Source organism: Nannobrachium achirus, assembly GCF_963921795.1.
Source record: "Nannobrachium achirus genome assembly, chromosome: 1".
Lineage (NCBI taxonomy): Eukaryota > Metazoa > Chordata > Actinopteri > Myctophiformes > Myctophidae > Nannobrachium > Nannobrachium achirus.
The window spans coordinates 38,669,851-38,697,252 of record NC_137810.1 but is presented as its reverse complement, the minus strand read 5'-3'; the positions used below and the strand labels follow the sequence as shown (position 1 = coordinate 38,697,252).

Sequence of the window (27,402 nt, the reverse complement as noted above, 5' to 3'; positions counted from 1 at the left end):
AATAGGCAGAGGAATAAATGCCACTTAAGAAAAATCAAATCAGCCTCATGGTGGCGCTATAACAGGCCGATTCATGTTTTCACCTATAACTCCACCGATTAGTGTCAAACTTTGTATGCGCACTCCTTAGAGGCCAAGGTAAAACCTTTTCCCTGCATTTTTTACATCAGCCTTTTATAGCGCCATCAGGAGGCCGACTTATGTAAAACACATTACATGCCTGACCTGGTGGAGACCTGTGCTCGGAAGAGCACTGCTTCTAGTTTATAATCTGGTTTGGTCCAGAGTGTTTTCCGTTTGGTAGTTGGGCTTCTGTTTGTGCACAAAGTCCCTGGGCCAGCTGACTGAGGGGGACATGTAGGTTTTTCACTATAACTAACAATCCATTCTGTTTTCAGTTGTTGTATGGGCTGAAATATGAAATACAGATTAGAGACAGCATGTTCAGAACAATGGGATATTCAACAGTTTTAGCATAACTCAGTTGGTCACTGAGTCAACTGAATAAATCTGGTGACTTACATATCCCCCCCCCCCCCCCCTCCCTCTCTCTCTTGGGTTACTTAAATAGAGCATGCATGGGACGAATGAGGAGCATTTCTTGACAGTTCAGCATTAGACATTTCACCAAACATCTATTTGTTGCAAGAGGATTATCTCAAATTTGGTAAGAATTTGTATTTATTTCTTCCTCATTTTTATAAACTTGGAATGTATTTAGTTCATCTTGTCAAAATAGCATAGATGCAAATATACTTGCTTGTGCATGTGTGTTGTGGCTGACAATATAATAATACAATTAATATTGGTGTTATTATTAAACTTATAAACATAGGATGAGTGCTTATCAGTACCATATAGCGTACCTTATAGCCTGGAAGGAAGAATTTGTCAGTTTGGGAATAAATGAAAACCACAAATAATTTCTCTGTACCAAAAAACTGCTACTACAGCCTAAAATTTCAGAATGATCCATAGCCAACACAAATCAGAGCTCTTGAGTGCTTTCTCTATATATTGTGGACTATAATCAGTCAGAGAAAAAGCATGCCAGAAGTAGGAAATATACAAGCTCTGGTTGGGTTTGGTCTTGGACATGTTATGAACTTGTATGAATTGTATGTAAAAGTATAATATGATTATCACTTTTAGTCAAGTTGTCAATACTGTTCTTTTAGAGTGAGATATGGAACTTGTATGCAGTTCTTGTTTTTATGTAGTTCCCTGCCTGAACATTCCTAAAGCTACAAGCAAGAGTTAGGGTCTGCGTTTCGTTTGTGTGTACTCAGACCTCATGGGTTTCGTTTCCCGGAGCTCATGAGTTTCGTGGGGGAGTAGCGTTGTTCCAAGTTCCAACACACATTAGTCGTTGGGTTTTCCACAGCAGAGAAGGCTACTGGCTGTGACTGACTGTGTAACATGCACTCTGTGTGTCTGTTGTGTGTGTGTGTGTGTGTGTGTGTGTGTGTGTGTGTGTGTGTGTGTGTGTGTGTGTGTGTGTGTGTGTGTGTGTGTGTGTGTGTGTGTGTGTGTCTGCATTTGTGTGATCATTTTTAGCAGCTTTTGCATACAACAAACAAACCACCCGATACACGTGTTATCATTCCATAGTATGGACAAACAGTCCATTTGTAAGATTTTCCATGTCTTCCATTTGTTTTTCAGACCTCTGCAGCACCAGAAAAATGTCTAGGGAGTGTTTCTTCATATCCTGTATCATTTTCTTGGTCAACATCACTCATGGTGGGTGGGACTTCATGTTGACCACTGTTGTTGCAAAATCCAAGGGAAATGCTGTGTGATTATCTTCACAATAATCAAGCATCAGAGAGGGCTAAAGGCCCACAGTTTTCTATTACTCTGTTTTATTAATGAAATCAGTTACTTGATGTAACAATCTGTTTGACCACCATTCCTGCTACCCTGCCTTGAGACTACTGCAAGACAAATATATTCATTCAGGCAGAATTATTTAGATGATTTTTGAGCGGTGGTCCTATACTTGACTGTGTCTGTATGTCACTGTCTGTTTGTCTGTTTTTAGCATGAGCTGCAATGCCGCTGTTGACCAAGTGGCACTGTTGAGTCACACACACGCACGCACGCACGCACACAAAGGGCGAGCCTGCAATACCGCTGGTGAACAAGTGGCACTGTTGAGTCATACACACACACACACACACACACACACACACACACACACACACACACACACACACACACACACACACACACAGACGACCCCACGCACGCACGCACGCACACACACACATTCCTCTCTCACACAGACACACAGGGTATAGATTAACGAAATGAACTGCTCACATCCACCGCTCACTTCAAACATAGGTTTGATTTTGAATAGATGTAGACCTATATTGTTTATTGTTTTAAGTTCGGTGTTTCTTGCTGACATATTTCTTTTCATATTGTAGTCCTTTGAGCGTTGCTAACCCTAACCGCTCCTACATCTGGCTTTGTGTGTATGTCATGTATGTCCGTCAGTATGTCCGTAAATCTTTGGCAAACAGAGATTAAAGGAATATTTCACTTTCAAAAAAACATTTGGTAATTTTTAAACTATAAAAACAGGAACAGATTGAGAAGACCACTGTTGCGCAGCCTATAGACAGTAGACACACACACACACACACACACACACACACAGGGTATAGCTGCTCAAATTCACGGCTCCACTTGAGCAGAGGTTTGATTTTAGTTTTTAATTGTTTATGATGAGAGGAAAGAGTCAACTTTGCTTGTGTTTTTTACCCCTCTGCAGGGTTTCAGAATGGAGACGTGAGACTGGTTGGGGGACCGTCCTCTAACGAGGGACGTGTGGAGGTCTATTATAATGGTCAGTGGGGAACGGTGTGTGATGATAGCTGGGATATGGCTGAAGCAAAAGTGGTGTGTCGCTATCTCAACTTCGCTGATGCCGAGGCTGCGGTTGCTGGAGGAGTGTATGGTCTAGGTGCATTCATTATTGTTTTCTTTTTGCAATAATGGTTATCAGTCGTGCAAACGTGCCAAAACAGAGTAGATCAAAATGCTAACTGGCATGCTTGTATATAGTCGTATGTCTTGTTGATTTGAGTTCAAATGATGCTATTAGATAATGTTCCCTGGCTAACAGGTTCTGGTCAAATCTGGATGGATGATTTAACCTGCACTGGGACAGAGAATGACCTCTCCAGCTGTGGTTTCAGGGGCTGGGGGGTCTCTGATTGTAAACATGAAGAGGATGCTGGTGTAATCTGTATGCAAGGTCAGTCACTGGATATATCTACAAAAGTTGTATTTTGTATCTCTTTATGAGAAGAAAGGGGTAGTCACTGACCTTCATCAGGCATCTCTTGTAAAATATATAGTACAAGTACAATGCCTGGTTATCAAAGACATTTCCCCCAAAATGTTGAACATGTATTCTCTCAAATGTAAAGATTAGTGTTTTACTGTAACTAATATTCTAAAATGTCTATGAAAATACCTGCACATAGATACATTCATTCTTTCAACCACCTTCAACTTGGAATTTATAATTCAGACAAAAATAAACAGTTTTTGGTATAATGTAACACAGTATTCCATTAATAATACATTCAGAGGCAGATGTCCAGAATGTGAGCCGTAAATATGAAGTGGAACACAGCACAGAGATATCTGACCTCCTGGGGGCGCTGTTTGACAGTGGACGTGACTGTGACTTTAACATTACTGTGGAAGACGACAACAGCACCCTGGAGACCATTTGCGCCCATAAGCTGATTCTCACCCTGGACCCAGAGGCCTCTTTCCTCAACGCCTCACTGATAAACCTGAGCAGCCTCAGCATTGACGTCAGTTCTAACTGTCGTCAGTATGTCACCACCTTTGTCAGGTAAAATGAATATTGCCTTGAATTTTGTGTTTTTGGGCTGACTTTATATAAACCATGTACTGTACACAGTACAGTAACAGCAACATACATTTGTGTTCTGTACTGTATGTCCCAGGTACCTGTACACACGAGAGATTGGCATCACCACATCTTCTGCCCAGTGCATTCACAAGATGGCAACTGACTGGAGACTGACACGGCTTCAGGAGGAGGCAAGGAAACTTTTCGTCTATCTTCTTCCTCAAGACCCCACCTTCCAGACACAGATCTCTCTGTATGAATACTCAGTCCACACAGGCGACAAGGCGATGCAGAAGATCTGTCTCCGCTACTTGGCTTGGAACTTTGAGGCACTCGTCCGTTCCCCATCCTGGACCGGTGTTCCCCTGGGGACCATCAAGGCTCTACTATCCCGCTCAGACCTGGTGGTTCCCAGTGAGTCCTCCGTTCTTAAGGGGCTGGAGAGCTGGGAGGCCGCGCACGTGAGCGCACCTATCTCTGAGGATCAGTTTGGCCTTTTGGAACTCATCCGTTTCCCTATGATCTCAGCTGAAGATCTGTTCAGACTTCAAAACCCTCGCTACCAGGCTGGGAAGTTGCTTGGTTTTCAGTTCAGTGCCCTGCGTATGGGTCAACTATTTGGTGAGCTTGTACGCCAGTGGAAACCTTACACTCCCCGAATCTACACCGACAAACCATGGAGCTTTGCGTTCGATGACCAGGAAGTCCAGCATCATATTCGAAACGATAACTACTACAACAGCCTCACATCCTCTTTCAGTACACCTGTCCACACCAGTGCATATTTCACCCTCTTCAGAGACATGAGCTGGTCCACACAGTTGTACACTAAAAGTAATGAATGCGCTAACAACGGTTTCACCTGTCCGGCAGCAAGGCTAACGGCAGAACAAAACAATGGTGATTTGCCCACAGAATTTCAAAAAAGCATTGTGTATGAAAACAAGGTTGTGCTAAGTTGTGCAGGAAAGTATGTGTTCCATGTCCAGGATTTCAAGCGTGTCGGCAACAACGATATGGCCCTCATCCCAGCAACCACAGTTTATCCATGTGACTCCAATCAGCACATCTACCAGATGGTGGTTCGGCCCAAGTACACAACAGGGCTCAAGTTCACTGAGGAAGAGGAAGAAAGTATTTGAATTAGTTATTTTTGTGATGTTTTAAAATAATTGAATCTCTTTGATTATTTGCATTTACTTTAAGTCCTTTAACCTGTTCTTTCTTTTTTCGTTTTCCCCCGACACTTTATGATCTTATAATAACATAAACATACTTCTGGCAAACATGCATAAATACATGCTTGTCAGATGTAATCGATCACTGACTAATAATCAATTAAAATTATAATCAATATACATATACAGCAGGAGGCTCTATTGACCTGAAATGTATAGCAACGTGTGGAAGAATATTCTTTTGACTTGATTTGCCCTATTCTTTACTTGTTGAAGCACAGTTATTCAAGTTATTCACTTGTGGTTGTGTATAATGTGTTACTAATTTGACCTGAGTTCAGTGTGCTGAGCTGTTAAAATAAAACATTGGATGACCCAGCTTGAAATGACCTGGCAGGATATTTATTCCCAAAGGAGCATGCAATTTGGTGATGATGAATGATTTCTTTACCATTCCTGAATTATGGCCAAAGACAGTTGTTTGTTGTTCACAGCAAAGCGGCTGCCTGTGAATTTCTATCTGTAAGAACTAGGGAGGCTGGTATTACATTGTTAGCAGTAGAGAGAGAGACACTGGAGCAGCTCAGACGGTTCTAGCCTTTTTATTCAGGTGCCAGTAAAACAATTGACTAACGTTTCGATGCTAATGCATCTTCGTCAGAGTCATGTTTATTACATTGTTAGATTCTGATGGTTATTCGGACGTTGCAGTTGTCATGTACATATTTGTTTATGTATTCGTTCTAGTTTGAGATGGTTGAGTTGGCTACTTGAGGTCAGTGTATGCTCAAGGTGCATTATCTGTTGTTGTTTTATAATAGGTGGCAACATTAGACATCCCCTTTGTGGTATTAATTTCTGGGCTTTTCAGGAATAAAAAAGCTATTAAGTGTGCCAGAACAATTCTCACAGAAATTGAATGTTCAGTTGTTGAGTGTACTGAGCTATAACGGATCGTTGTGAAATCCAACTTTTGTTCCAACTGAGAGAGATTTTGGATGACCCAGCTTGAAATGACCTGGCAGGAAACTGATATTTATTCCTAAAGTAAAGCCAGGGACAGAGCTTTAAGGCACATTTCTGTGAAAATACGCAAACAAGTGAAAATAGCCGATCTACAAGCTTTTCAGTGAAACAATTTGGTCAGAAAAAAGGAGAGGCCCAAGTATAGATAGATACCCGGGGGACCCGATCCGAGTATAGGGTGTAAGCCATGGGTCTTCAACAGGGTGTCCGGGATCCCTAGGGGGTCCTCAGAGTTACAGGGGGTCCGCCAAATCTTTGTGTGATATAGGATCATTTTCTTGTATATTAACCACTTTCACCATAGCATCCCTATATTCTGAGGAGAACATTAGCCGAAAATACATTTGGTTATGTAAGGGGCAAGTATTGAGGGTTTAAGTGGTTAACTGTCTGAAAATACACATTTAGCCTACATGAATCTAACACAATGTTACAAATTGATAGTCAAACAAATATGAAGCTATCTATGAAAAAGTGTAATCTGCAAACAATTCCATACAATATGTTAGCGGGGGTGCTGCCTCATCTCTCGCTCACCTAGGGGGTCCTTGGACTGAAATACTGAAGACCCCTGGTGTAAGCAATTAAAGGGCATAAACTTAAAGTCTCTGAGAATTCTTTATCATGGGCCTATATGCATACGGATGGCATGGTTTTACACTAAAAAAAAGGTTATAGTAAAGTATAGTGTAGTGTGTAAAGTATAGACAGTGTAGGCCTAACAGTAATAGTGTATCAGTATTTTATTTATTTATTTAAATTTTGACACTTGCAATGGCAATATGTAAACATACTGTATGTTTTCTCATGCCAATAGAGCTCCTATGAATTTAATTGAATTGTATATAAAGTACTAGAATTGTATACTAGTATAATATTCAATATTTAGATCGTGTGTGTGTGCGTGTGCGTGTGCGTGTGTGTGTGTGTGTGTGTGTGTGTGTGCGCGCGCGCGACGACGTCACAACATGCGACGGAAGTTGTTGTATGCTTGCTAGTGCTATGCTAATGCTACAGACAGACAACAGAGCTGGCAAACTGTTCATTCAGCTCAGTTATTGTAGTTTTTGATATTCTTTTCACGAAGAAAGAAAGGGATTTGAGTCGATATTGACGTTACTGTTTAATTTTTCGATACAGTAATGCGACGCAGTGTAACGTATTGTCGCTGCTACGAGCTAACGTTAGCCATGATCAGAACCATGTACAATGCGCAGCATTGACTTGATAACGTGCGTATCGACATAATAACATATATATTCTGTATAATATATTACATATATTTGCCTTAAGCAGGTGGTAGTGACGGGTAACAGTATAAATAATAGTCATGGCTGCTGGTGCTGATGTAAGGGACATCTTGGAGTTGACTGGAGGGGACAATGAATCTCCAATTAGCAAGAAAGACTTCATCAACTCAGAAAAGGTGAGAAATAAGTGGTTTAAGTAAATTTACCCAAGCTCTGTACTTACTTGAGGTATTTGTACTTTACTTGAGTATTTCCAATGTCCAGTGCTTTTATTTCTACTACACTACATCTCGGATCCAAATGCAAATATTGTACTTGTAGTTACTAACTACTTTTATTATCATTACAAAACATGCATTAACCACTTCACCCTATATATATTTCGGCCATTTGAAAATAACACATCTATTTTCAAAAGATTTGTAATTCATTATGAACTTGTGAATGGGACATTCTGTTTTACTTTTGGTATTTTCAGTACAGTACTTTTACTCAAGTACATTTTGAATTCCAGACTTGTAACAGTATTTCTACATTGCAGTATTGATAAAACAGTAAATAGTCAATAAATTGCTAAATGGACAGTAAAGTAATTCTTGATCAAATTAAATGACAGACCTCAACAGATACCAATATGCCCAATGCTTACAAATTAGGAGTCCTTGGAGTAGAAAATACACATAACAACTAGAACAATTCTGACAGGACAGCTATGAAGTGAACACTTGGCCACGCATGTAAGATCAATTGACTAGTTATGATTTAACAATAACTCATTGTCTAGTAAGTAATCATCTTTTAGTACATTTTGATGTCCAGACTTTTTACTTGTAACAGCGTGTTTCTACGTTGCAGTATTGATACTTTTACTTGAGTCAATTCTTGTTTTTAAACCTTTTCCACCACTGCCCCTCACAGAAAAAAGCCAAGAAGACGACAGAAACGTTGACCTTCAAGAGGCCGGAGGGGATGCACAGAGAGGTCTACGCTCTGCTTTATTCAGACAAGAAGTATGGACTTCATTTTATAAGCATTGTCTCAGGCTCAGCCTTGATTATTTAGCAAGTAGCTTAATTCATAATGGCCCTATTTGTAGGAATGTCACGATTATGACATCTTACATGACGATTAATTGTCACTCAAATAATTACGATTAACGATTTCATTGTGTTTTTGTCGTTGATAATTACATTTCTGTTCGATTTTTAGGCTTTGAAGTTGCACATGGCAGATATGACACATAACCTAAACATACAAAGAAATGGCTGACATATTTGACAACTTTATACTTAAAAAGAACATTGATAGTGGAAATGGCCGGTCTACAAGCTCACGATGCGACACGTTGTGAGCTTGTAGATCTGCTATTTCCACTATTTTTGAAAATGTTTGATTATATAATTATGAAAAATTTTCAACATGGAAACGATTATGACAAAATAATAATGCGACTATGTAAAATAATTGCGATTAGACGATTATGTAATAATTGTGACAGGGCTACCGATTTGTCTACTCATTTTTTCTATGTTACTGTTTCATCTATTTTCCATTTGATCCAATTTAACCTGGTAGGTTAAAATAACGGGAATAATGGACCATTGCAATATTTACAGTAACAGTAATTGTATTTTCTTTTACGCTCTCCTCATGTTAAGACCGGCTATTTCCTTTTTTAAACTGACGACTCACAGGGGGGAAAAAAACGGTTATTGAACTTGGATTAAAATAATCAAGTCATCATTTACATGATTGTTATTGCATGACGAGCCAACTTATTTCAAGTCAAACAGTGGAAACGTCTTAAGTGTACTGTAATTAGTTTGTTACAGTTTTTCTTTACTTTAGATTTAGATTTTACTTAATATATTCCATGTGCTTGCTATAACAAAACCGTTTCCCGTTTGTCCCCAGAGATGCCCCCCCTCTGCTGCCCAGTGACACCACACAGGGCTACAGAACAGTTAAGGCCAAACTGGGCTGTAAGAGAGTACGCCCATGGAAGTGGATGCCGTTTACCAACCCTGCTCGGCGGGACGGGGCCATATTCCACCACTGGAGACGTATGGCAGAAGAGGGCAAGGACTACCCTTTTGCCCGCTTCAATAAGGTATTGAAGAAGTGTCTTTTTGTCCCATCATGCTATTGAGTCTGTCAGTGTCTAGAGATGCTTTTAGAAAGGGTCAGGCCTTTTACAGTTTGCCCAAACCTAAAGTCCTGATCTGGACTGTTCAACTGTTTTGCTATTAACTTTCTAGGCAGCAAATAGTTAGTGTTGTCTGATACCAAAAGTACAGCAGAAACAACCATATACAGGCTTGTTATAGTTTTGTTTATTATCACAGCAATACTCCGAAGAAAGAAAGGCCTGCGCAAATGATAAATAGTACAACATTTTATCAGGTGCGGTGAACTAATATTTTGACAGAAATGCCTCCTAAGAATTAAGGAGATGTTACTGTTAATATGGGTCAGTGTTCCTTTCACGTACAACACTGTGTTTATCTGCACCCCTCCTCCTCCCACCACCTGTGCAGCCAGTGCAGGTACCAGTGTACTCAGAGCAGGAATACCAGATGTATCTCCATGATGACGGCTGGACCAAAGCAGAGACTGACCACCTCTTTGACCTCTGCAAGCGCTTTGACCTGCGCTTTATCGTTGTCCACGATCGCTACGACCACCAGCAATACAGAGTAATTACACACAGTCCCACACACAGGTTCCATCTGTGCAGTGCCAAGAGAGCTACTGCTAGAGCAGCTTGAAATGCTCTTATCTGCATGCGTACAAATAAAAACAAATAGCAGGGCTTTATTTGTCGTTAGTACAGGCACAAGCAGCAAATTGTTGATGTGACATAGGGCTGGTGAATTAATTAACTCAATCTCAAATATGGGAATATAGTTAGATGTAGCACTCTGCTACATCTAACACTTAATTACAGATTAATTAATAGAATAATTGTAAGACTGTGTGTGTGTCTTAAATTCATAGCTCACACTAAAATACACTCAGTTCAAACTGAGCAAAGTGTGTTTCAGTGAGAACAGTGATGAGCAGCACACGTGCATCCATTGCATATTAAAGGCCAGACCGCACCAATGCAACTACTCGCAACTCCTTGCAACAAAACAGCAACTGCCGTTGCAAGTAGGAGCGAATAGTTGCATGTTGCAAGGAGTTGCATTGGTGTGGACTGGCCTTTAGTCAGGAGTATAAGGGGACAAATTAACAATCAGGAGCACAGTGGGAGAAATGGTTAAAGATAGGGAGGCTCCCGCGAGAATCAGCCATACTGCCTAATGTCAAAACACCTGTAATTGCACATATAGATATATTTATTTGAGCTCTCTTTCATTTACACTTTCAGAAACGCTCTGTGGAGGACCTGAAAGAACGCTATCATAGCATTTGTGGCAAGCTGACTAAGGTCCGTGCAGCATCGGGGACAGAACCCAAGATTTACATCTTTGATGCCGGACACGAGAGACGCAGGAAAGAGCAGCTGGAGAAGCTGTTCAGCCGCACGCCTGAACAGGTCAGTGGTAATCTGAGTTCCCAGAAGTTCTTTTTTTCGCCACTAGGGGGGTGAGAAGAACTTCCAGAATCTGAGCTGGGACAATACCAGATGTAGAGCCCTGTGCAAACCTTCAAAACATTCAGAAAATAGAAACCAAACAACAACACTACAACAATCTGCAGCCCATGTTTTGAGGTGAATCCTACCAGACTAGGTCAGTGGTAACTGTAACTGAAAAACTATTTCAGTGTCAAGGACACCCAAAATTAAATGTATTGGACCGTGGACCCAGATCTTCAAATATGTTGTTCCAGGGACCCCCAGAAGCAAAGATTTGAGTTAAAATGTTTGCTGTAAAATAATATATATTATATATATTCTTTTAAAGCGAACATTAACAACACATGAACTAAAACCTTTGAATATATAATATATTCAAAGATTGCACAAATTGTCATGCTTTTCGTACCGCGCTACAAGCTTGTAGATCTGATATCTTTGAATAGCTAAAGTATAAAATAATGCTTTTAGTGCTCCAATCTAAAATGACAGATCTTTTCCCAGTTTTAATAGGTTAAATGAGAAAATGCAATTTTCCGACTTTCCGAGAGGCAATATAGAATTATATAACACATTAGGTTTTAGAACACAGTAGTAGGGCTACAGTTACAGTAGACTTGTTCAATGTTGATTTTTCCATATTCAGGATTTGTTTGTGAAACTAATTGTGTTTGCCAAATGCTGTTTTAATCGTCCAAAATGTTAGTTAAAAAATGATCAATGTACCTACAGCCACATAAAAAATGTCTAGCTGCTAGACTATCTACAGCCACCGAGTGGCGCAACAGAGTTACATGACACATTATGAACTAAATGTTGAGTCAAGGCTTTTAATCTGGCACAGTACCATAAATCAGTCGAACATAGAAATGTTGGACTTGGGAGGTTGAGATCCATGATGGGGGGGATTTGCATATTTTGCACGTCACTTAGACCTTTGTATCTCTCCTTTTTCATTTGGTTGGAATCCAAAGAATTACCAAATGGGAACATGTTTTTCTTTTTTTCCCTGTGAAAGAGTCTAGAAATCTAAGTTTTTTCCATCGTAATCTGAAGACTCGCCTCTTCAGACTCCACCTTCGTAGCACTTTACCTAGCCTAGACTGTATGGTCGTTAAGATCATGCAATGTTACGCAAAGGCTAAGCTATCATTTAAGCATCCTATAGTTTGTATAGTTTCAGACCGTGTATAGATTATTTATTTTGTGATATTATATTGTTTAGACTGATGCTAGGTTCTTGATTTATCTTTGACCCTAGATTAATGAGGCACCACTCTGTCTTTAACATTTGATGTACGGTATGTGTTTACCTTACTGTAAGTCACTCTGGATAACAAGCATCTGTAAAATGCCTAAATTGCTAATTTGGTTTTGTGTAGAAATAAACATTTTTGTCCTTTAGCTAATGGCTTTTTGTGCATCAGTCAAAAGCTTGCAGAGTTTTCTTGCCACCATTCACCATGCGCTTCTCCATTGTGCCCTGCAGGTGGCAGAAGAGGAATACCTTATAGGGGAGCTGAGGAAGATTGAGAGCAGGAAGAGGGAGCGCGAGAAGAAGGCTCAGGATCTGCAGAAACTCATCAAGGCAGCCGACACCACCACAGAGCTGAGACGAGCTGAGAAGAGGGTCTCAAAGAAGAAGCTTCCACAGAAGCGAGAAACAGAAAAACCGGTATGATCCTGACAATAGGTTATGTGCTGCTATTGCAAGACATTTACATGTAAAAAAAAAGATATATAGAAATAAAAAATGGCCAAGGAACATTTCTACATTTGTGATTATGGGCAATAACTGTTCTCATACAACACAGCATGATATTGAAATAGTGTTCAACCGTTTTAACCGTCCCATATCCCGGTATCTAGTCTCATGTCACATATTGTTGTTGTCGGGTGGAATGTCCAACCAAAACCAAAATTGTGTTATTTTAAAAAACGATATAAAATAGCGAAAATGGCCGATCTACAAGCACACCATTTTTTTTTAATGTATTTTCCACTAGTTTTGGGCGACAGTCTTGTATGATGAAGCAGGCTTTCACTTTACGAATAAACATACAAATTTGAAACCTGGAGAGGTTTCCGCCCGACAGTGACGATATACTGTATGTGTCAATATAATATATATCGCTTTATATAGCATTAGCTCTGGACATTCTATTCATAGTCAGATTAAGTTTTTATTCTGATCGCTATTTCCATTTGGCCACAGTGACAGACCATCACCAAACCGACCTGCCCACAAGTAGCCAGTTAGTTTGTGGGCAAGGTCTATAAAAAAATCTATATTGCTGAGTATCACAATATTATTTTTCACAATACTGTATAGATTGTTCAGCCCCTTGTATCAATACGAATCCAGGGTTTGAAAGTTCTCTGGCACTAATAGTGGAGGAAAAAATAGGCCAGAAGTTGACCATACCCCTACCCGGGGTAGAACAAAATGCGACATAGTTTTTTCATATCTTTAGGATGTCCCTTTCATGAAATGGATTGTCCCGAGTTTTGCTTTTAATGCTAAAGTCATGAAATTGATCCATGAAAGGACCAATCTGAGTTCCCAGAGGTTCTTTTTTTCGCCACTAGGGGGGCGAGAAGAACCTCTGGGCCAAAACTATGATATTCCTGGGCAGGAAGTTGTCCCAGGCTCAGAATCTGAGCTGAGACAATACAGGAAGTAGAGCCCTGTGCAAACCTTCAAAACATTCAGAAAAGAAACCAACCAAAAACACTACAACAATATGCAGCCCATGTTTCAAGGTGAATCCTACCAGACTATGAAAGGACTAACCACATAAGCAAAAAAAACGCCTATCCTGAAAGATGGAGTTCCAAGTCAAACCTTTGTCATTTTCTACCTGCTGGTTGTTTTTACCTCATACTTGCACAGATGGTCCACGGGTAGTGTCCCTACATCCCAAAACAATCAGACTGCAAAAATGTGGTTCTGTTTTGAATCTGCAGCCTTTTATACAAGGACTTTCTATAGGCGGAAATGACATTCCTAAGGAGAATTTCCCTGTAATCCTTCTATAAGGGGTAGTACAAACCATGACAATGTTTTTTCATAACTTTTACTTGTCCTCTTCATGAAATGGATGGTCAGCAGTTTTGCTTTTACTGCAAAAGTCATGAAAATGATCCATGAAGGGACCACATAGGCAAAAAACGCCTACCCTGAAAGATGGAGTTCCAAGTCAATCCTTTGTAATTTTCTATTTTTACCTCATACTTGCACAGATGGTCTACAGGTAGTGTTCCTACATCCCAAAACAATCAGAATGCAAAAAAGTGATTTACCAAGAAAGTGCAGAAATATCCCCACACGTTAATCATACACCATTTCTACTTACTGGTTGGGAAGGTGCTCGAAACAAGGGCCTACTACAAACTTGATATCCCGGTATCAATAAGCGTTGGGCTTATCAAGCTTGTTATTAAGCATAGCGGGCCATGACATCATGTTTAAATAATCAAGACAAGAGGCGATCAATACATTGTTACAGTACTATTCATAATATATAGCCATTTTTAACACTTACTGCACACTAATGAATGATTTTTAAAAGATATTAAATGATAATATTTTTTACTTTTGTCAATTCTCATCTTCATTCCGACATGTCTCCTTTCCGACAGACACTACTATCTCTTACCCTAACCCTAACCTCTATGGACGTGTTGCCACTCCGACAATAAGAAGTCACTGTCGGAGTGGCGACATATCGGAATAGAGAGAGCCCCCCACTCACAGTCACAACAACTGGCCAATTAAAAAAAATACCAGTTCTGTTCAGAATTTGTCATCTCACATCTTCCCACAAAATATTATAAAGCGCTCAACAGTGGGCTTGATAAAAGCCCGGGTCAATAAGCAGGATCGATAAGGTGCTCATTATCAATACAAATGAATGAGCTCCATTCAGATTGTCAATAGGGAATACACCAACAACCAAAATAAACCAGAAGAATGTGTCAGAATATGCTTGTATTGTGAATCAGGAGTTTTTTTTCCCTCTATCTATTAATACTGTATATGCCTCAAATACAACAAAATGTAGTGGGATTACAATTTGATACCATGTCTCTACACACTTCATAGTCATAGAATCTACGGATGGTTCTCAGGTATAGGTATGTGTGCCATTCTTACTGCATGCCAAATAATCAAACAGCAGCTTTTTCTCATTTTAATTTATTTCGTTTATTTCTTTGTCAATATTTTCTAATCAACAACTATTTTGAGTGTGAGGGGGACTGACCAATTTGCAAAGCTGGTCAATGGATACAAAGCTGTGATCTCCCAAATTCTGACATAATTTTGTCAGGAGATTTCATGACGTAATCGGCTGTGTATCTATTGGTCAATGGCTGGTCAATGGATTAATTGAATTCCGTCTTACTATTTATGTTATGGTAATAAATATGGTATGATATAAACGGTAAGAAGGAATTCAGTTCCCAGTGGATTACAACCACAAGGCCACTACAATGCTCCACAGTCAAGGCTGGTCCACAAGGCACAAGCTGGTATAAAAGGATTGTGTCATTTCTTGTTTATTTGAGTTTACAGGCAATGTACTGTAAAGACAGGAGCAATATTATGTACGACACAATCCCACAGAGAGACATTGAGGAACATACTACTTTGACTGCAACAATCCTTATCATAGCAGTAGAGTTGGGTGAGGTCTCTTAATGCTTGGTGCAGGCTATTTTTTGAACAGGACAGGCTGTAGTGATGTATCCTTTAGCATCCAACCCTTCCCAAATGGATTCCACAGAAGGGGTTTGGGGACATGATTGTGGCTCCATATATGGCATGTCTGTCATGATGCAAGAATACAACGGAGCTCATCAAGACTAGAACACACCTGGTCCTTTGCTTTCTTTTTTAGGCCATAGAGAGTGAGGGCATATTGTGTTGAACATGCTGAAGCCTCTGGTAGACTATCTGTCAAGCCAAAGGTTCTCACACCCTGACCTAATTTATATGTACAGTACTATTGATATACTTGTGTTGCTCATCTACTGTCAGTCAACAACTCCTTGGAATAGCTGCCATTTTCATGCATGCTGGTCATTGGATAGACAACGATACATGCAATGTCTGATATTACAAATACATTGGGAGTGGCTTTGTGTGAGAGTCTTCCAGCATGGCACGCATTGACTGGATGCAATGCAACGAGCAGTCTGTTCAGAATAAGCAAAACAACAGCTTTCAACAAGCTGGCGAAGCACATACATGAGCTTCAGGATCTGAGAATCTTTGGCTTACTGCATGCCAAATAATCACACATTGTGTAGTGTATTCTACTGAATATAGGCCTACATACATACTGCATTTAAGTCTGACTACCATAGACTGCTTATAGAACAATATTTTTGCTGCTTTTGAGGTGAAAAAGCAGGTAGAAAATGACAAAGGATTGACTTGGAACTCCATCTTTCAGGGTTGTCTTTTTTTATGGTGAGTGCCTTTATGGATCAATTTCATGACTTCTACAGTAAAAGTAAAACTACTGACCATCCATTTCATGAAGAGGACAAGTAAAACACTGTCAGGGTTTGTACTACCCCTTAGAGAAGATTATCTCCAGGATTTTCCTTAGGAATGTCATTTCCGCCTATAGAAAGTCCTTATATAAAAGGCTGCAGATTCAAAACAGAATCACATTTTTGCATTCTGATTGTTCTGGGATGTAAGGATGCTACCTGTACACCATCTGTGCAAGTATGAGGTAAAAACAACCAGCAGGTAGAAAATGACAAAGGATTGACTTGGAACTCCATCTTTCAGGATAGGCGTTTTTTGCCTATGTGGTGAGTCCCTTCATGGATCAATTTCATGACTTTTGCAGTAAAAGTAAAACTCGGGACAGTGCATTTCATGAAGGGGACATCCTAAAGATTTGTAAGAACTATGTCGCGTTTTGTTCTACCCCTTATAGAAGATTATCCCCAGACTTACAGGGGAACATTCCTTAGAAATGTAATTTCCGCCTATAGAAAGTCCTTATATAAAAGGCTGCAGATTCAAAACAGAACCATCTTTTTGCATTCTGATTGTTCTGAGATGTAAGGACACTACATGTAGACCTTCTGTGCAACAGTGCAAGTATGAGGTAAAAACAACCTGCAGGTAGAAAATGACAAAGGTTTGACTTGGAACTCCATCTTTCAAGATAGGCGTTTTTTTGCCTATGTGGTGAGTCCCTTCATGGATCAATTTCATGACTTTTGCAGTAAAAGTAAAACTTGGGACAATCCATTTCATGAAGGGGACATCCTAAAGATATGAAAAAACTATGTCGCGTTTTGTTCTACCCCGGGTAGGGGTACCTCAAAAACTAAGGCTCTTTTTTATGTTTTTTTCCTCTACTATAAGCCATAGACTTATTTCTCTGTTTATATGTCGCTCATTCATTAAATATTACCCCTGCAGGTACGGCCTTCATGCCTTTTCAAAGTGAGAGTTAATGGTTAATCCATGTAGCTAAATTATTATAATAATGTGGTAATAATGTCAGATGGTTCACAGCAGATCTCCTGTCCTGCACGCATTGTTTTTTTGTTTGTTTGTTTTTTCATTCCCATACCCAATAGTGATGGTCCTGTTGGCTGTTATATTCCATAATCCAGAGGGACTGTGCTGGAATTGTCTAGTTGGTTGGTTGTGTAGGATACTTTTGGAATATGTTTATGACAATCCACCAAGCTGGGACATCCTGCTCAGCTAGGATTCTGTTTGAATGGTGTCTGTATTAAGACTTAAATAATACTGTGGCTTCGTTCACACCTCTTTACTAACTTGCTATCAATAGCTAAAGATTGGACATGGAGGCCATGTTACATTTAGTTTCTTTGTTGTGTCTATCCACACCTCAAAAGGACTCATCTGTTTGTCCATCTCTCTTTCTGCAGGCAGTTCCAGAGACGGCTGGCATCAAATTCCCTGACTTTAAGTCATCTGGAGTTACACTACGCAGCCAGAGGGTAAGCATAATGCAGCTCATTTCAAAGTACTAGGAAGACTTTAAACAGTCACTCAACATAACAATTTAACTAATCTCTCATAATTTCATACGTTTAATGCAACTGTTGAGTTCAGAGACAGTGCAAACTCTGACTGGCGTAGAATGGTGTTTGGCGTTTAAGATGGCAATGGGTTGGCTCCATGACATAGCTATAGAGAGAGTGATTTTGAAGGAGTATGAAAATACCTTTGCATGTTCAGAGAGATACACAAGAAAATTAATATTCAGATGATTATATGAAAAAAATAGACTTCTGTTTTCAATTAATGGAACTACAATGCATACACTGAAAACCGCTTAATGTGTATCTACGCTCCCTCATTTAAATCTAAGCTTTTCTCACGAAGGTTCATTATGACTCTTAGACATCCAAACAAAATACATAATAAAATACAAATGCTTAAATACTCGTCGAATGCTAAGGATTCAGAGCACAGTGTCTTTGTTTGTGTTTTCCTATATTTATGGACATTCTTATCTGTTATCAATTTATAATCTTTTCAGCAGATGACATATGTTTGTTTTACATAATATTTCTTACCATCTCATAAAAAAAAAAAAATAAGTAATTTAACAATGAAACAAAAGACTACTGCGAAAACTATCTTCTTATGAACCAGCGGGGTAACGGGGTTATGGATACCGGGGCAAAAGAAAATCAAAGACAACCCAGCCCTGCTCTTGATGTACGACGTGAGGTATGGGTAAGCGTTTGACTTGGCCTGGCTATCTCTCATTAGTCCTATGATGATTAATGCCGTTAGCGGTCAGCTAATATCTGCAAGACCCTGCGGATGAGGCTTATTCATCTCCAAGACTGATGAGGAGCCACCACTCTCTATGGAAATTACATTAGCACCACTAAAGGAGTGGAGTGTTCCTCCAGCTAATCAGTCAGACAGAGTCCAGTGGATAAAGACGTTTTGATCTGGCCCGTTGAAGTGCATTTCATACGAATTAAAACGGCTCGAGGTGGGGGCGCTCATCCCTGAAACCTTCGGAACTTAACTCATGTTTGTGTGTGTGTGTATGTGTGTGTGTGTGTGTGTTTCAGATGAAGCTGCCAAGCTCGGTAGGCCAGAAGAAGATCAAGGCCATTGAGCAGATCCTGACGGAGCAAGGAGTGGGTGAGTGTAAAATGACTGCAGCACGCTGCCGCTGGTTGGAACGCTACATTAAAAATAAGCACCAATGCGTTGAAGCCTACAACGCAATGGTGTTGGCCATTCCTGGGTAGTTTGGTACAAGAAAATAATTAAACTTTTACCTCCTCTACTCCTGTAAACCTGCGGGCCCTCATTTATCAATGGAGTGTACAAATGCAGTGTACATTTTACCCAAGGATTTGGTGTAAGCCAGTGTTTCTCAAACTTTTACATTTCAAGGTCTCCCCTTAACTCCCCTTAACTGACTTTGTACAAATGGAACCAGATGGACCTGTTAGGGCCCATTTGGTTCCATTTGTACACCGTCAGAGTTACAGACTTGTATTTGTCAATTTAGTCCCCCCCTAAAGGAACCCACATTGTCCCTGGAATCCACTTTGAGAACTATTGGTGTAAGCCGACGTTGAAGTGGCATTTACCAAGGGATCCTATACGGCCGATCCTAGCATACATTTGGTTGGGCGTTGATAAATCTAAGATAAGATCCGGACAACCTTTGCCACGTGTCACCCCCCATTTCCTGTCAGTATATTGTCTTATCAATAAAGGCATAAAAGCCCCAAAGAAATCTTAAAAGTAAAGAAAAAAAAAGAGAATAGTTTATTACATCATATAACTACTTCCCCTTGGGTCCACCCAAGAGTCTTTGTTTTTCCTTCATGATGCTATGGTCATAATTTGTATTTATTTATTTTTAAACCATGTACCGTTAGTGCAACTTAAAGGTTTTTTCTCTGGTGTTTGTCTCTCTGTGTCTGTCCATCCAGACCTGAACCCAATGCCTACAGAGGAGATAGTTCAGATGTTCAACGAGCTGCGTAGTGACCTGGTCCTGGTATATGAGCTGAAGCAGGCCCACAGCAACTGTGAGTATGAGCAGCAGATGCTGCGGCATCGCTACGAGGCCCTGCTGAAGGCAGGCGGTGGCGGTGTCGGCCTTGGCCTTGGGCTTAGCTCCGGAGTGTGTGGCATTGGTGCCGGCATGCTAGGGCTGGGGCCAGCTGCAGCGGTCACTCTGCCCCAGGGAGGAGGGGCGGACAGCGGAGGCAGCAACTCCAACAGCACCGTGGCCTCCACCCCGGGAGCAGAGACCCAGGCCTGGCCAGGAGTCGACGATATCAAGCTGGAGGCCAAGGAGCAGATCATCGACGTGGTCGGAGCACCGCTCACCCCCAACTCGGTGAGTCAGCCTGTGTTCTTTTGTCGACTAATAAACGATGACGAAAAATTTACGTTGACTACCTTTTTTTCACTGACGAAGACTAAATAAAAACTAAACTATGATGACTAAAACTAAGACTAAATGTACTGACAATTTGATCAACAAATAAAAACTAGACTAAAATGTTAGGGAGGGACGAGTGGAGAATAGATCCAATAGAAGTGATTTGTGGGCACCTGCGCTCTATGTAGCCTGTAGTCGTAGGTTCGTGCCCCGTTCCCAACAACCATTGCTGTCTCTCTCTCCCCACCTTTCTCCCATTTTCCTGTCAATCATCACTGAAAAACTATCAAAGGCAGAAAAGGCAAAAAAAAAGTGGTTGCGCTCAGGTTTTGCTCTCTGAAAATAGCACATCTACAAAATCAAAACCGCAACGTGTTGTGAGCTTGTAGATCGGCTATTTTCAGATATTTTCAGCCCCATTTCACAACACCATCAAGGCCCAACAAAATACTTTTCTGCCGACAAAATCAACTGTAGATTTAGTCGACTAAAATCTTATATTTATTTGACTAAAACATGACTGAAATAAAGCGTGACTGAAATATGACAGTCAAAATATGATAGTCCAAAGACTGTGACTAAAACTAGATCAAACTGCAGTCAAAACTAACACTGCAGTCAATGGAACAACAGTGTCACTGTCTGGTCCATTGGGGACGTGTGTTGTCTGTGTGTCAGTGTCCGCTGAAAAGCAAACCCTTGGTTTTCAGGGTTTTTCGTTTAACAATGTATTTCCTAAGCCCAAATAAAAAAGAAAATCTAATTGAAAATGTATTATTTCCAAAGAAATACAAAGTTTTGGTAGCAGTAAAGCCCGAGAATATTCTCATATACATGGTCTGTATGGAAAATGCCGCTAGACCGCGTTTTTAACGTCACAGAAGTTGACTTTTTCGTTTCGTCTCTTCGTTTTAGCGCAAAAGGAGAGAGTCTGCCTCCAGCTCGTCGTCGGTGAAGAAGGTGAAAAAACCTTGAGGACTGACGAGCACATGGCGCGGGACGAGGGACAATGTGAATGACTGGTCAAATGGAGAGGACCATAGGGGCATCGTGGCTTAAGCTGAGGAAACTTGGGATTGGGGGGCACAACAACGTTACTGGCCATTCCTGTACAATACTACAGACTGATGTCTCCATATAGCGGTGGTACCAGAATCACACAGTTGGACACACAGAGATACTGATACTTCTCTTGTTCCCCCATCTTATCAATCTGATCACACACACACACGCACACACACACACACACACACACACACACACACACACACACACACACACACACAGCCACAGCATCACCACCACTGATCCCTGGCCACCACGAAGGCACCAAACTGAGTGACATTCCATTCCATTACCTGGTGTCTCCCTGCCTCCAGCGAGTGCTCCAGCTCAGATGAGTCTAGATCAACTGTAAATTGCCAGACTGAACTAATCGGGCCATGGAGAAGAGGCGGGGAGCGACTGGGTAATTGAAATGAAAAGAAGAGTCTTTCTGAAAGAATGGGAGGACCTCCAGCTACTACTGTTCAGTTCAGCCATCTCCGTTTTTCACTTCTTTTTGGTAGTTTAATCATGCCGTTCTGTTTAGTGGAAGTGTGTTTTCGCTGTTAGTTCTTAGTACCGTCTCTCTGTTCTATCACGTCTTGGAATGCGTCCCAACAGAGTGATCCTCTGCACAGTAAAAAGCAAGTGTTAACCGCTTAAGCCTATACTCTTTATCATAAGACAAATGGTGCAAAACAGTCGATTTACAAGCTCACAAAGTGTCATGATGTGACGCATTGTAAGCTTGTAAATCTGCTATTTTTTGCTGTTAAAAAGATTTGTGGGGGACAATGTTAAAATGTTATGAAAACCCAAAATACGGATGTCATGTTTAATGTTGTTCATACTGTGTATCTCTCTCAGTTTAGCCAAGAAGCCCCATGGTAGATTTGATTTGTTCTTTTTGCTTCTGTATGTTGGTTTCATCCGCTGCTCTTGTTTGATACAGACGTGTGGGGCTGATGTGTGCCATCATGTGTCCTCAAGATGCCTTGAAGATGCTTTATACTTGTCATAAATTCAATAAACCTGTTTATGTGTTTTTCTACCCTTGTGTTGGGCTTGGCTTCTGCTGCAGTGGGTTTTCATCACAACGGGTCGCTTTGTGGTGCCTTGTAGGCTTGTAGATCTGCTATATTTGAATGTATTTATTTTTCGAAAAATTGTGAAGATAAAAAAAAAATGTTTTAGCTTAAAATGGCATGCCCAATATAGGGAAACTGGTTGCAAGTGGTTAAGATGTCTGTCTCTGTTCTTGGTTGAGATCTCAACTCGGAAACAATTAGTGTCAAATTCATATATGCCATGGCAATTGTTAGATTATGACATTCTTACCTTACCTGTCATACGAGCTAAGTGACGGCTAATGAATTCATTAATATGATAATTAAGCAGTGAGCATTTTTAGGTTAGCACAGCTATGGAAACTTCATTAGGTTTCTTTCCCCCATAATGTTTCTAATTGCATGTCAATTATGTCATTTAGCCTACTCAGACATTAATTTCTATGCAAATTGTATATACTTGGTTTGGCTTCCCTGGTAAAAGATGAGTAGTGTGTGTGGTGATGTCCATAAGCTATAAGCTTATCAGTCTTCATAAGAATCAAGTCTTTACACTTATGTCTGTATTCTTACCTCATGTGAAAAATCACTAAGGTGTATGTATGATAATTAGTGTCAGTCAGTGACTGTAAGGCTACTGGTACAAGTAGGTTCTGTAACATCTTCATTGTAAGGCTTCAATAAGCAGTGCTACCAAAGTAAACCTATACACCCTCCCTGGAAGTTATTTGATTGAGAGAGAGAGAGAAGACTAGTAAACATGGGTAAAATGGATTCTCCGTGTCTATATTTCATGTTGAAAATTGGCTCGTAAATCCAGTGGTTTGATCTATGGAACCCGTCGCTGCTTGAAAAAACCTCCGTAAATGTGTAATTTCTCCCTTGACAGAACACAGCCGAAAGGCTATCTTTCTTTTTCTTCTTCCCCCTCCTACATTCTCTCTCTCTCTCTCTCACCATCTCTTCCTTACCAGCCTGCTGTCGGATTAATGCTCAGCGCTCCCCCTCCCTCCCTCTCCTTTTCATGCTCTTTTGATATCTTGTTTTCATCACTGCTCATCCATTTATCAAAGCTGGGTCCTCTTAACTCTTTTGCTCTCTGTCTGTGACTTTATCTATATGTGTCTCTGGCCTTATCTTCAAACCCCATCTTAAGTTTTCTAAGTCATATGGCAGGTATCTGTAAGATAAGCCCTATAGGATGTGGGGGGCTATTAATGAATAGAGGTCTAAATTGAGAATGGATGGGTGGGGACGCATCGTCAGTCATGTGTAAATGATAAAGACCCCACCGGCTCAACCCTGAACAGCCCCCCCCCCCTTCTACCTCCATCTGCCAAGAGCTCCACATCCTCGCTCCCGTGTAAAACGGACGTTGCTGATGTGAAAAGCATGAGGCAGAACGCCGCGGCGAGGAGTGTCTTATATCTGGCTGTGATGGGATCTCTTTATCAAGCCCATGCCTAGGTCTTAATCATGACCTAAGAGGTGAGATGGCTGTTTATCATAATTGGACTGTATCCAGTGTAATCGCGGGCATACGTCACTGTCACAGCAGGGGGTGGGGGATCCCTCAGCGTCAGCAAGCAGCGTTGGTGCGTGAGTGCACGCGCAGGGGGGTGATTGAACACACAGTTAAGAGGAATGATGCCTACTCGGGGGGACATCAAGAAAGAGGCAGGTAATAGCAGATGTGATGTTCAAATGCGTCCTACCTTGAGGTAATCGCCGACCTCACAATGATTGGATAGTCTGTGCTCCCTCTCCTTGCCTGGCATGATGCTTTGCACTTAGAAAAGTAATGTCAGATCAGTGATTACTCCAAGCCCAAGGGAAAAGAGGTAATGAAGAGATTTTTGTGTCAAATCTATGGCGCAAAGGTACCGTAGATCCTGCTAAAGACTGAGGAGTGATGTGACGTTAGGATCGGGTCTCTAAAATGCAGACTTGTCCGATTTATCTTGTCCCCCATTTTTGCCTCTCCATGTCGCTCACTTTGACTTTCACCTCTCTCTCCCAGTAATTGGGTCACCTTGAGGGGGAAACTTTTAATCATAGTTCCACATCAAATTCACCTGCTGCCCTCTGGGACATCGAGCTACAACAAAGTGAAGGGAAGTTTGAACCCTCGGATTGGAAAATCACGTGCCCAAAGGGCTTGGACAGTGGAAGTCATTTCCACTGGATTCTTGTTCGCCTATGGGGGAAGGGGGTAGGCCGCCTACAATGCAAACCCAATCTCTACCGCTGAGCAGTGCTTACAGCGAGGCATTAACCCCACTGTCCACCCTCCACACTCATGCCCTGGAGATATAAGGAGGAAGTGGAGTAGAGAGGTGGAGAGTCTGACTAAATCTAGACTCCCTCCTTGGAACCGTGTCACTCTGGGGAGATCACTAATGTTACCAGGACACCTTGACAGGAAGGGGAGTTGGGTTGTGAAGGAATTGTACATTGGTGTTTCAGAATGGAGTGCTGCACATACCATTACCTACTCTGAAAAACAAAATAGGAAGATGACTTCTAATATTGAAGCCCTGTGATGTTCCTTTTGTCACTTACCACAGTATGTCTAGAACAAAAAAGGTTTTTGTAATGTAGTTGCTAACAGACCCTTTGAATATCATACAATGCTTTTATTTTTACAGCGTGGCTCTTTGAGAGCTAGCCATTTATAAGAAGGTCTGTCTTGAGTGTCACGTATATTTTATGAATATTTTACTTTGATTATTTTTGCAATGGAATGATTGATTTAATCAATATGACATCAATACGCAGAAACAAAAGAAAGAAGCAAAAATGTGGGTCCTCAGGGATGATCACGAAAGTTTGGTCTGGTGGTTCTCGAGATAAGTGCAGTCAGACACAGCACCCACACAGACACAGATTCTGTGCATCTATAAATAGCATTTATAGCAGGCTAGCCGTCTATTAGAGGGTCCTCTTTTTGGGGGGAGATTCTTAGTTTACCTATGATCCTAGCTCTGTCCATTGCGTTGGGAGTTCTCCTAACGCTATAGACCAGAGCTACTATGATCTTAGATTACTTAAAACATCCTAGATTACTATTGCTATGCATTTGACGTATACCTTGTGCTGTCCTTGCTTATTGTAAATCGTCTACTAAATGCTGTGTGTGTGTGTGTGTGTAGTAGTAGAGCTAATCTAAAACTGCTGGATCGAGCAAATGTCGTATCCACTCTGCTAGTAGGCCACAAAAGCACCTACACTAGTTTCTTTTTGAGCGTTGCAAAACAGCTCCTACGTACGTTTCACTTTGTGTGTATTAGCACAGATCTCCATGTATGGAGATTCGTGCTTATACGAATAAAGTAACTGATGACAGAACAGCCCAAACAAACAGATATGCATGTGTGTCGCGCTTGCACCGTTCACTTTGCTCTGGTGTGATTTTTCACATAATGTTTTATACCTTTTGAGTTTAAAAAGGTATTTCTGAGCGGTGCTTAACCGCTCCTACGTCTGGCTTTGAGTGTAGGAGCACGGAACTCCATTTTATGGAGATAACTAACATCACGGACAGAATGCCCCATACAAGGAGATATGCACGTGTGTCTTGTTTGATGCACAGATGCGATTATTTTTGGTATGTCATAGACGACAGGCTGGCAACAAGAAGGCCAAGATCCACATTTGGATCCGCGCCGTTCCCATGTGGAACCACGGCATCCATACGATTCGATTTTTGTGTCAAGCTTAGAAGGGTGGTAAAACTGAAGAGGCAGGTGGGGGTGGCATCAAGACGGTGACCCGTTTAGGGCAGCGCTCTGATTGCAGACAGGCCATAAAGCACATCTGCTTAGATAGAGCGGCTCCACTCTGCCCCACCAGCAGCCCTCAGGGAGACAACAGTCCTGATTTGATTTGTCAAGTGAGAGATAGAGAGGTCTCTCAACAATACCTGACACTGAGAGTTAGCCAGGCTGACCAACCAACTGCCACGGCAGCCAATGTCTTTTTCTGTCTCTTCTTTACCTGCACGCACGCACACACACGTGCGCGCGCGCGCGCACACACACACACACACACACACACACACACACACACACACACACACACACACACACACAGAATCCAATTTACCATGTGGATCCCCTGTCACGGCGAGGGGAATTAAACATTACCCATAACTCACGGAGGGGGGTGCCGGGCAGGTCAGCGGATAGCAGGGATGGTAACACCACTCTGGGGTGCAATAACAGAGGATTTTAACCCCTGACCCTCTCTCCTTCACTAGAGCTGCTGGCAGAGGAACCTTCCTCCTCCTCCTCGGCGTTTGAAGCCAGGTGGGTTAGTCTACTCCTTGCTATATAGACCTTACACTACTCATCGCTCAAATGTCCCCCCCACCTAACACAAGCAGGAGGACATAGGGATATGTCAGCATAAATACAATGTTTTCCACGCCACTGGGTTTGGAGTAGCTAAGTTCCTGTGAATCTCCATGGAGGGAGACGGGGACGGCGGGAGCTGGTTGACAGGGGTGTCGCACCAGATTCTGGGCCCTGGGTACAAGGATTCACTGTGGTCCCCCCATGAATATTCTTCATGGGGGAGGGGGGTTTTAACCCATTTAGACTGGGAACGTATTATTACGCATTATTTTGTCCTTTAACTATTGAAAAATAGCAGATGCGAGCTTGTAGATCTCAAGATCTGCTAATTTTGAAGTCTTTGAATATTTCAAATCCTTCTAAGGTTTATTGAAAAAGCCTGTTTCTATATCAGTGGTGCTCAAACTTTTTCATGTTGAAATGAAATCATTTGTATTTGGCCACGGACCCCCATCTAAAAATATTTAGTTCCAGGGACCCCCCAGAAGTTACAAAGGTTCGCTTAAAAAATACATATATTCAAAGATTTGCACACATTTTCACGACTTTTCAAAAATAGCAGAT

General features: G+C 41.2%; 2 protein-coding genes across 2 annotated transcripts; both read left to right on the top strand.

Moving 5' to 3' along the window:
• Positions 1-321: 321 nt before the first annotated feature.
• On the top strand, positions 322-5,458 carry LOC308284420 (galectin-3-binding protein A-like). Its single transcript, XM_080725024.1, has 7 exons — positions 322-357; positions 572-667; positions 1,666-1,743; positions 2,783-2,974; positions 3,137-3,268; positions 3,607-3,880; positions 3,996-5,458. The coding sequence occupies exons 3-7, from the start codon at positions 1,686-1,688 to the stop codon at positions 5,041-5,043; spliced, it is 1,704 nt and encodes a 567-aa protein (XP_080581150.1). The 5' UTR covers positions 322-357; positions 572-667; positions 1,666-1,685; the 3' UTR covers positions 5,044-5,458.
• Positions 5,459-7,159: 1,701 nt separating this feature from the next.
• dmap1 (DNA methyltransferase 1 associated protein 1) lies at positions 7,160-22,461 on the top strand. Its single transcript, XM_080722426.1, has 10 exons — positions 7,160-7,531; positions 8,274-8,365; positions 9,270-9,465; positions 9,893-10,051; positions 10,729-10,896; positions 12,428-12,613; positions 17,869-17,940; positions 19,036-19,108; positions 19,915-20,327; positions 21,288-22,461. The coding sequence occupies exons 1-10, from the start codon at positions 7,436-7,438 to the stop codon at positions 21,345-21,347; spliced, it is 1,515 nt and encodes a 504-aa protein (XP_080578552.1). The 5' UTR covers positions 7,160-7,435; the 3' UTR covers positions 21,348-22,461.
• Positions 22,462-27,402: the final 4,941 nt, after the last annotated feature.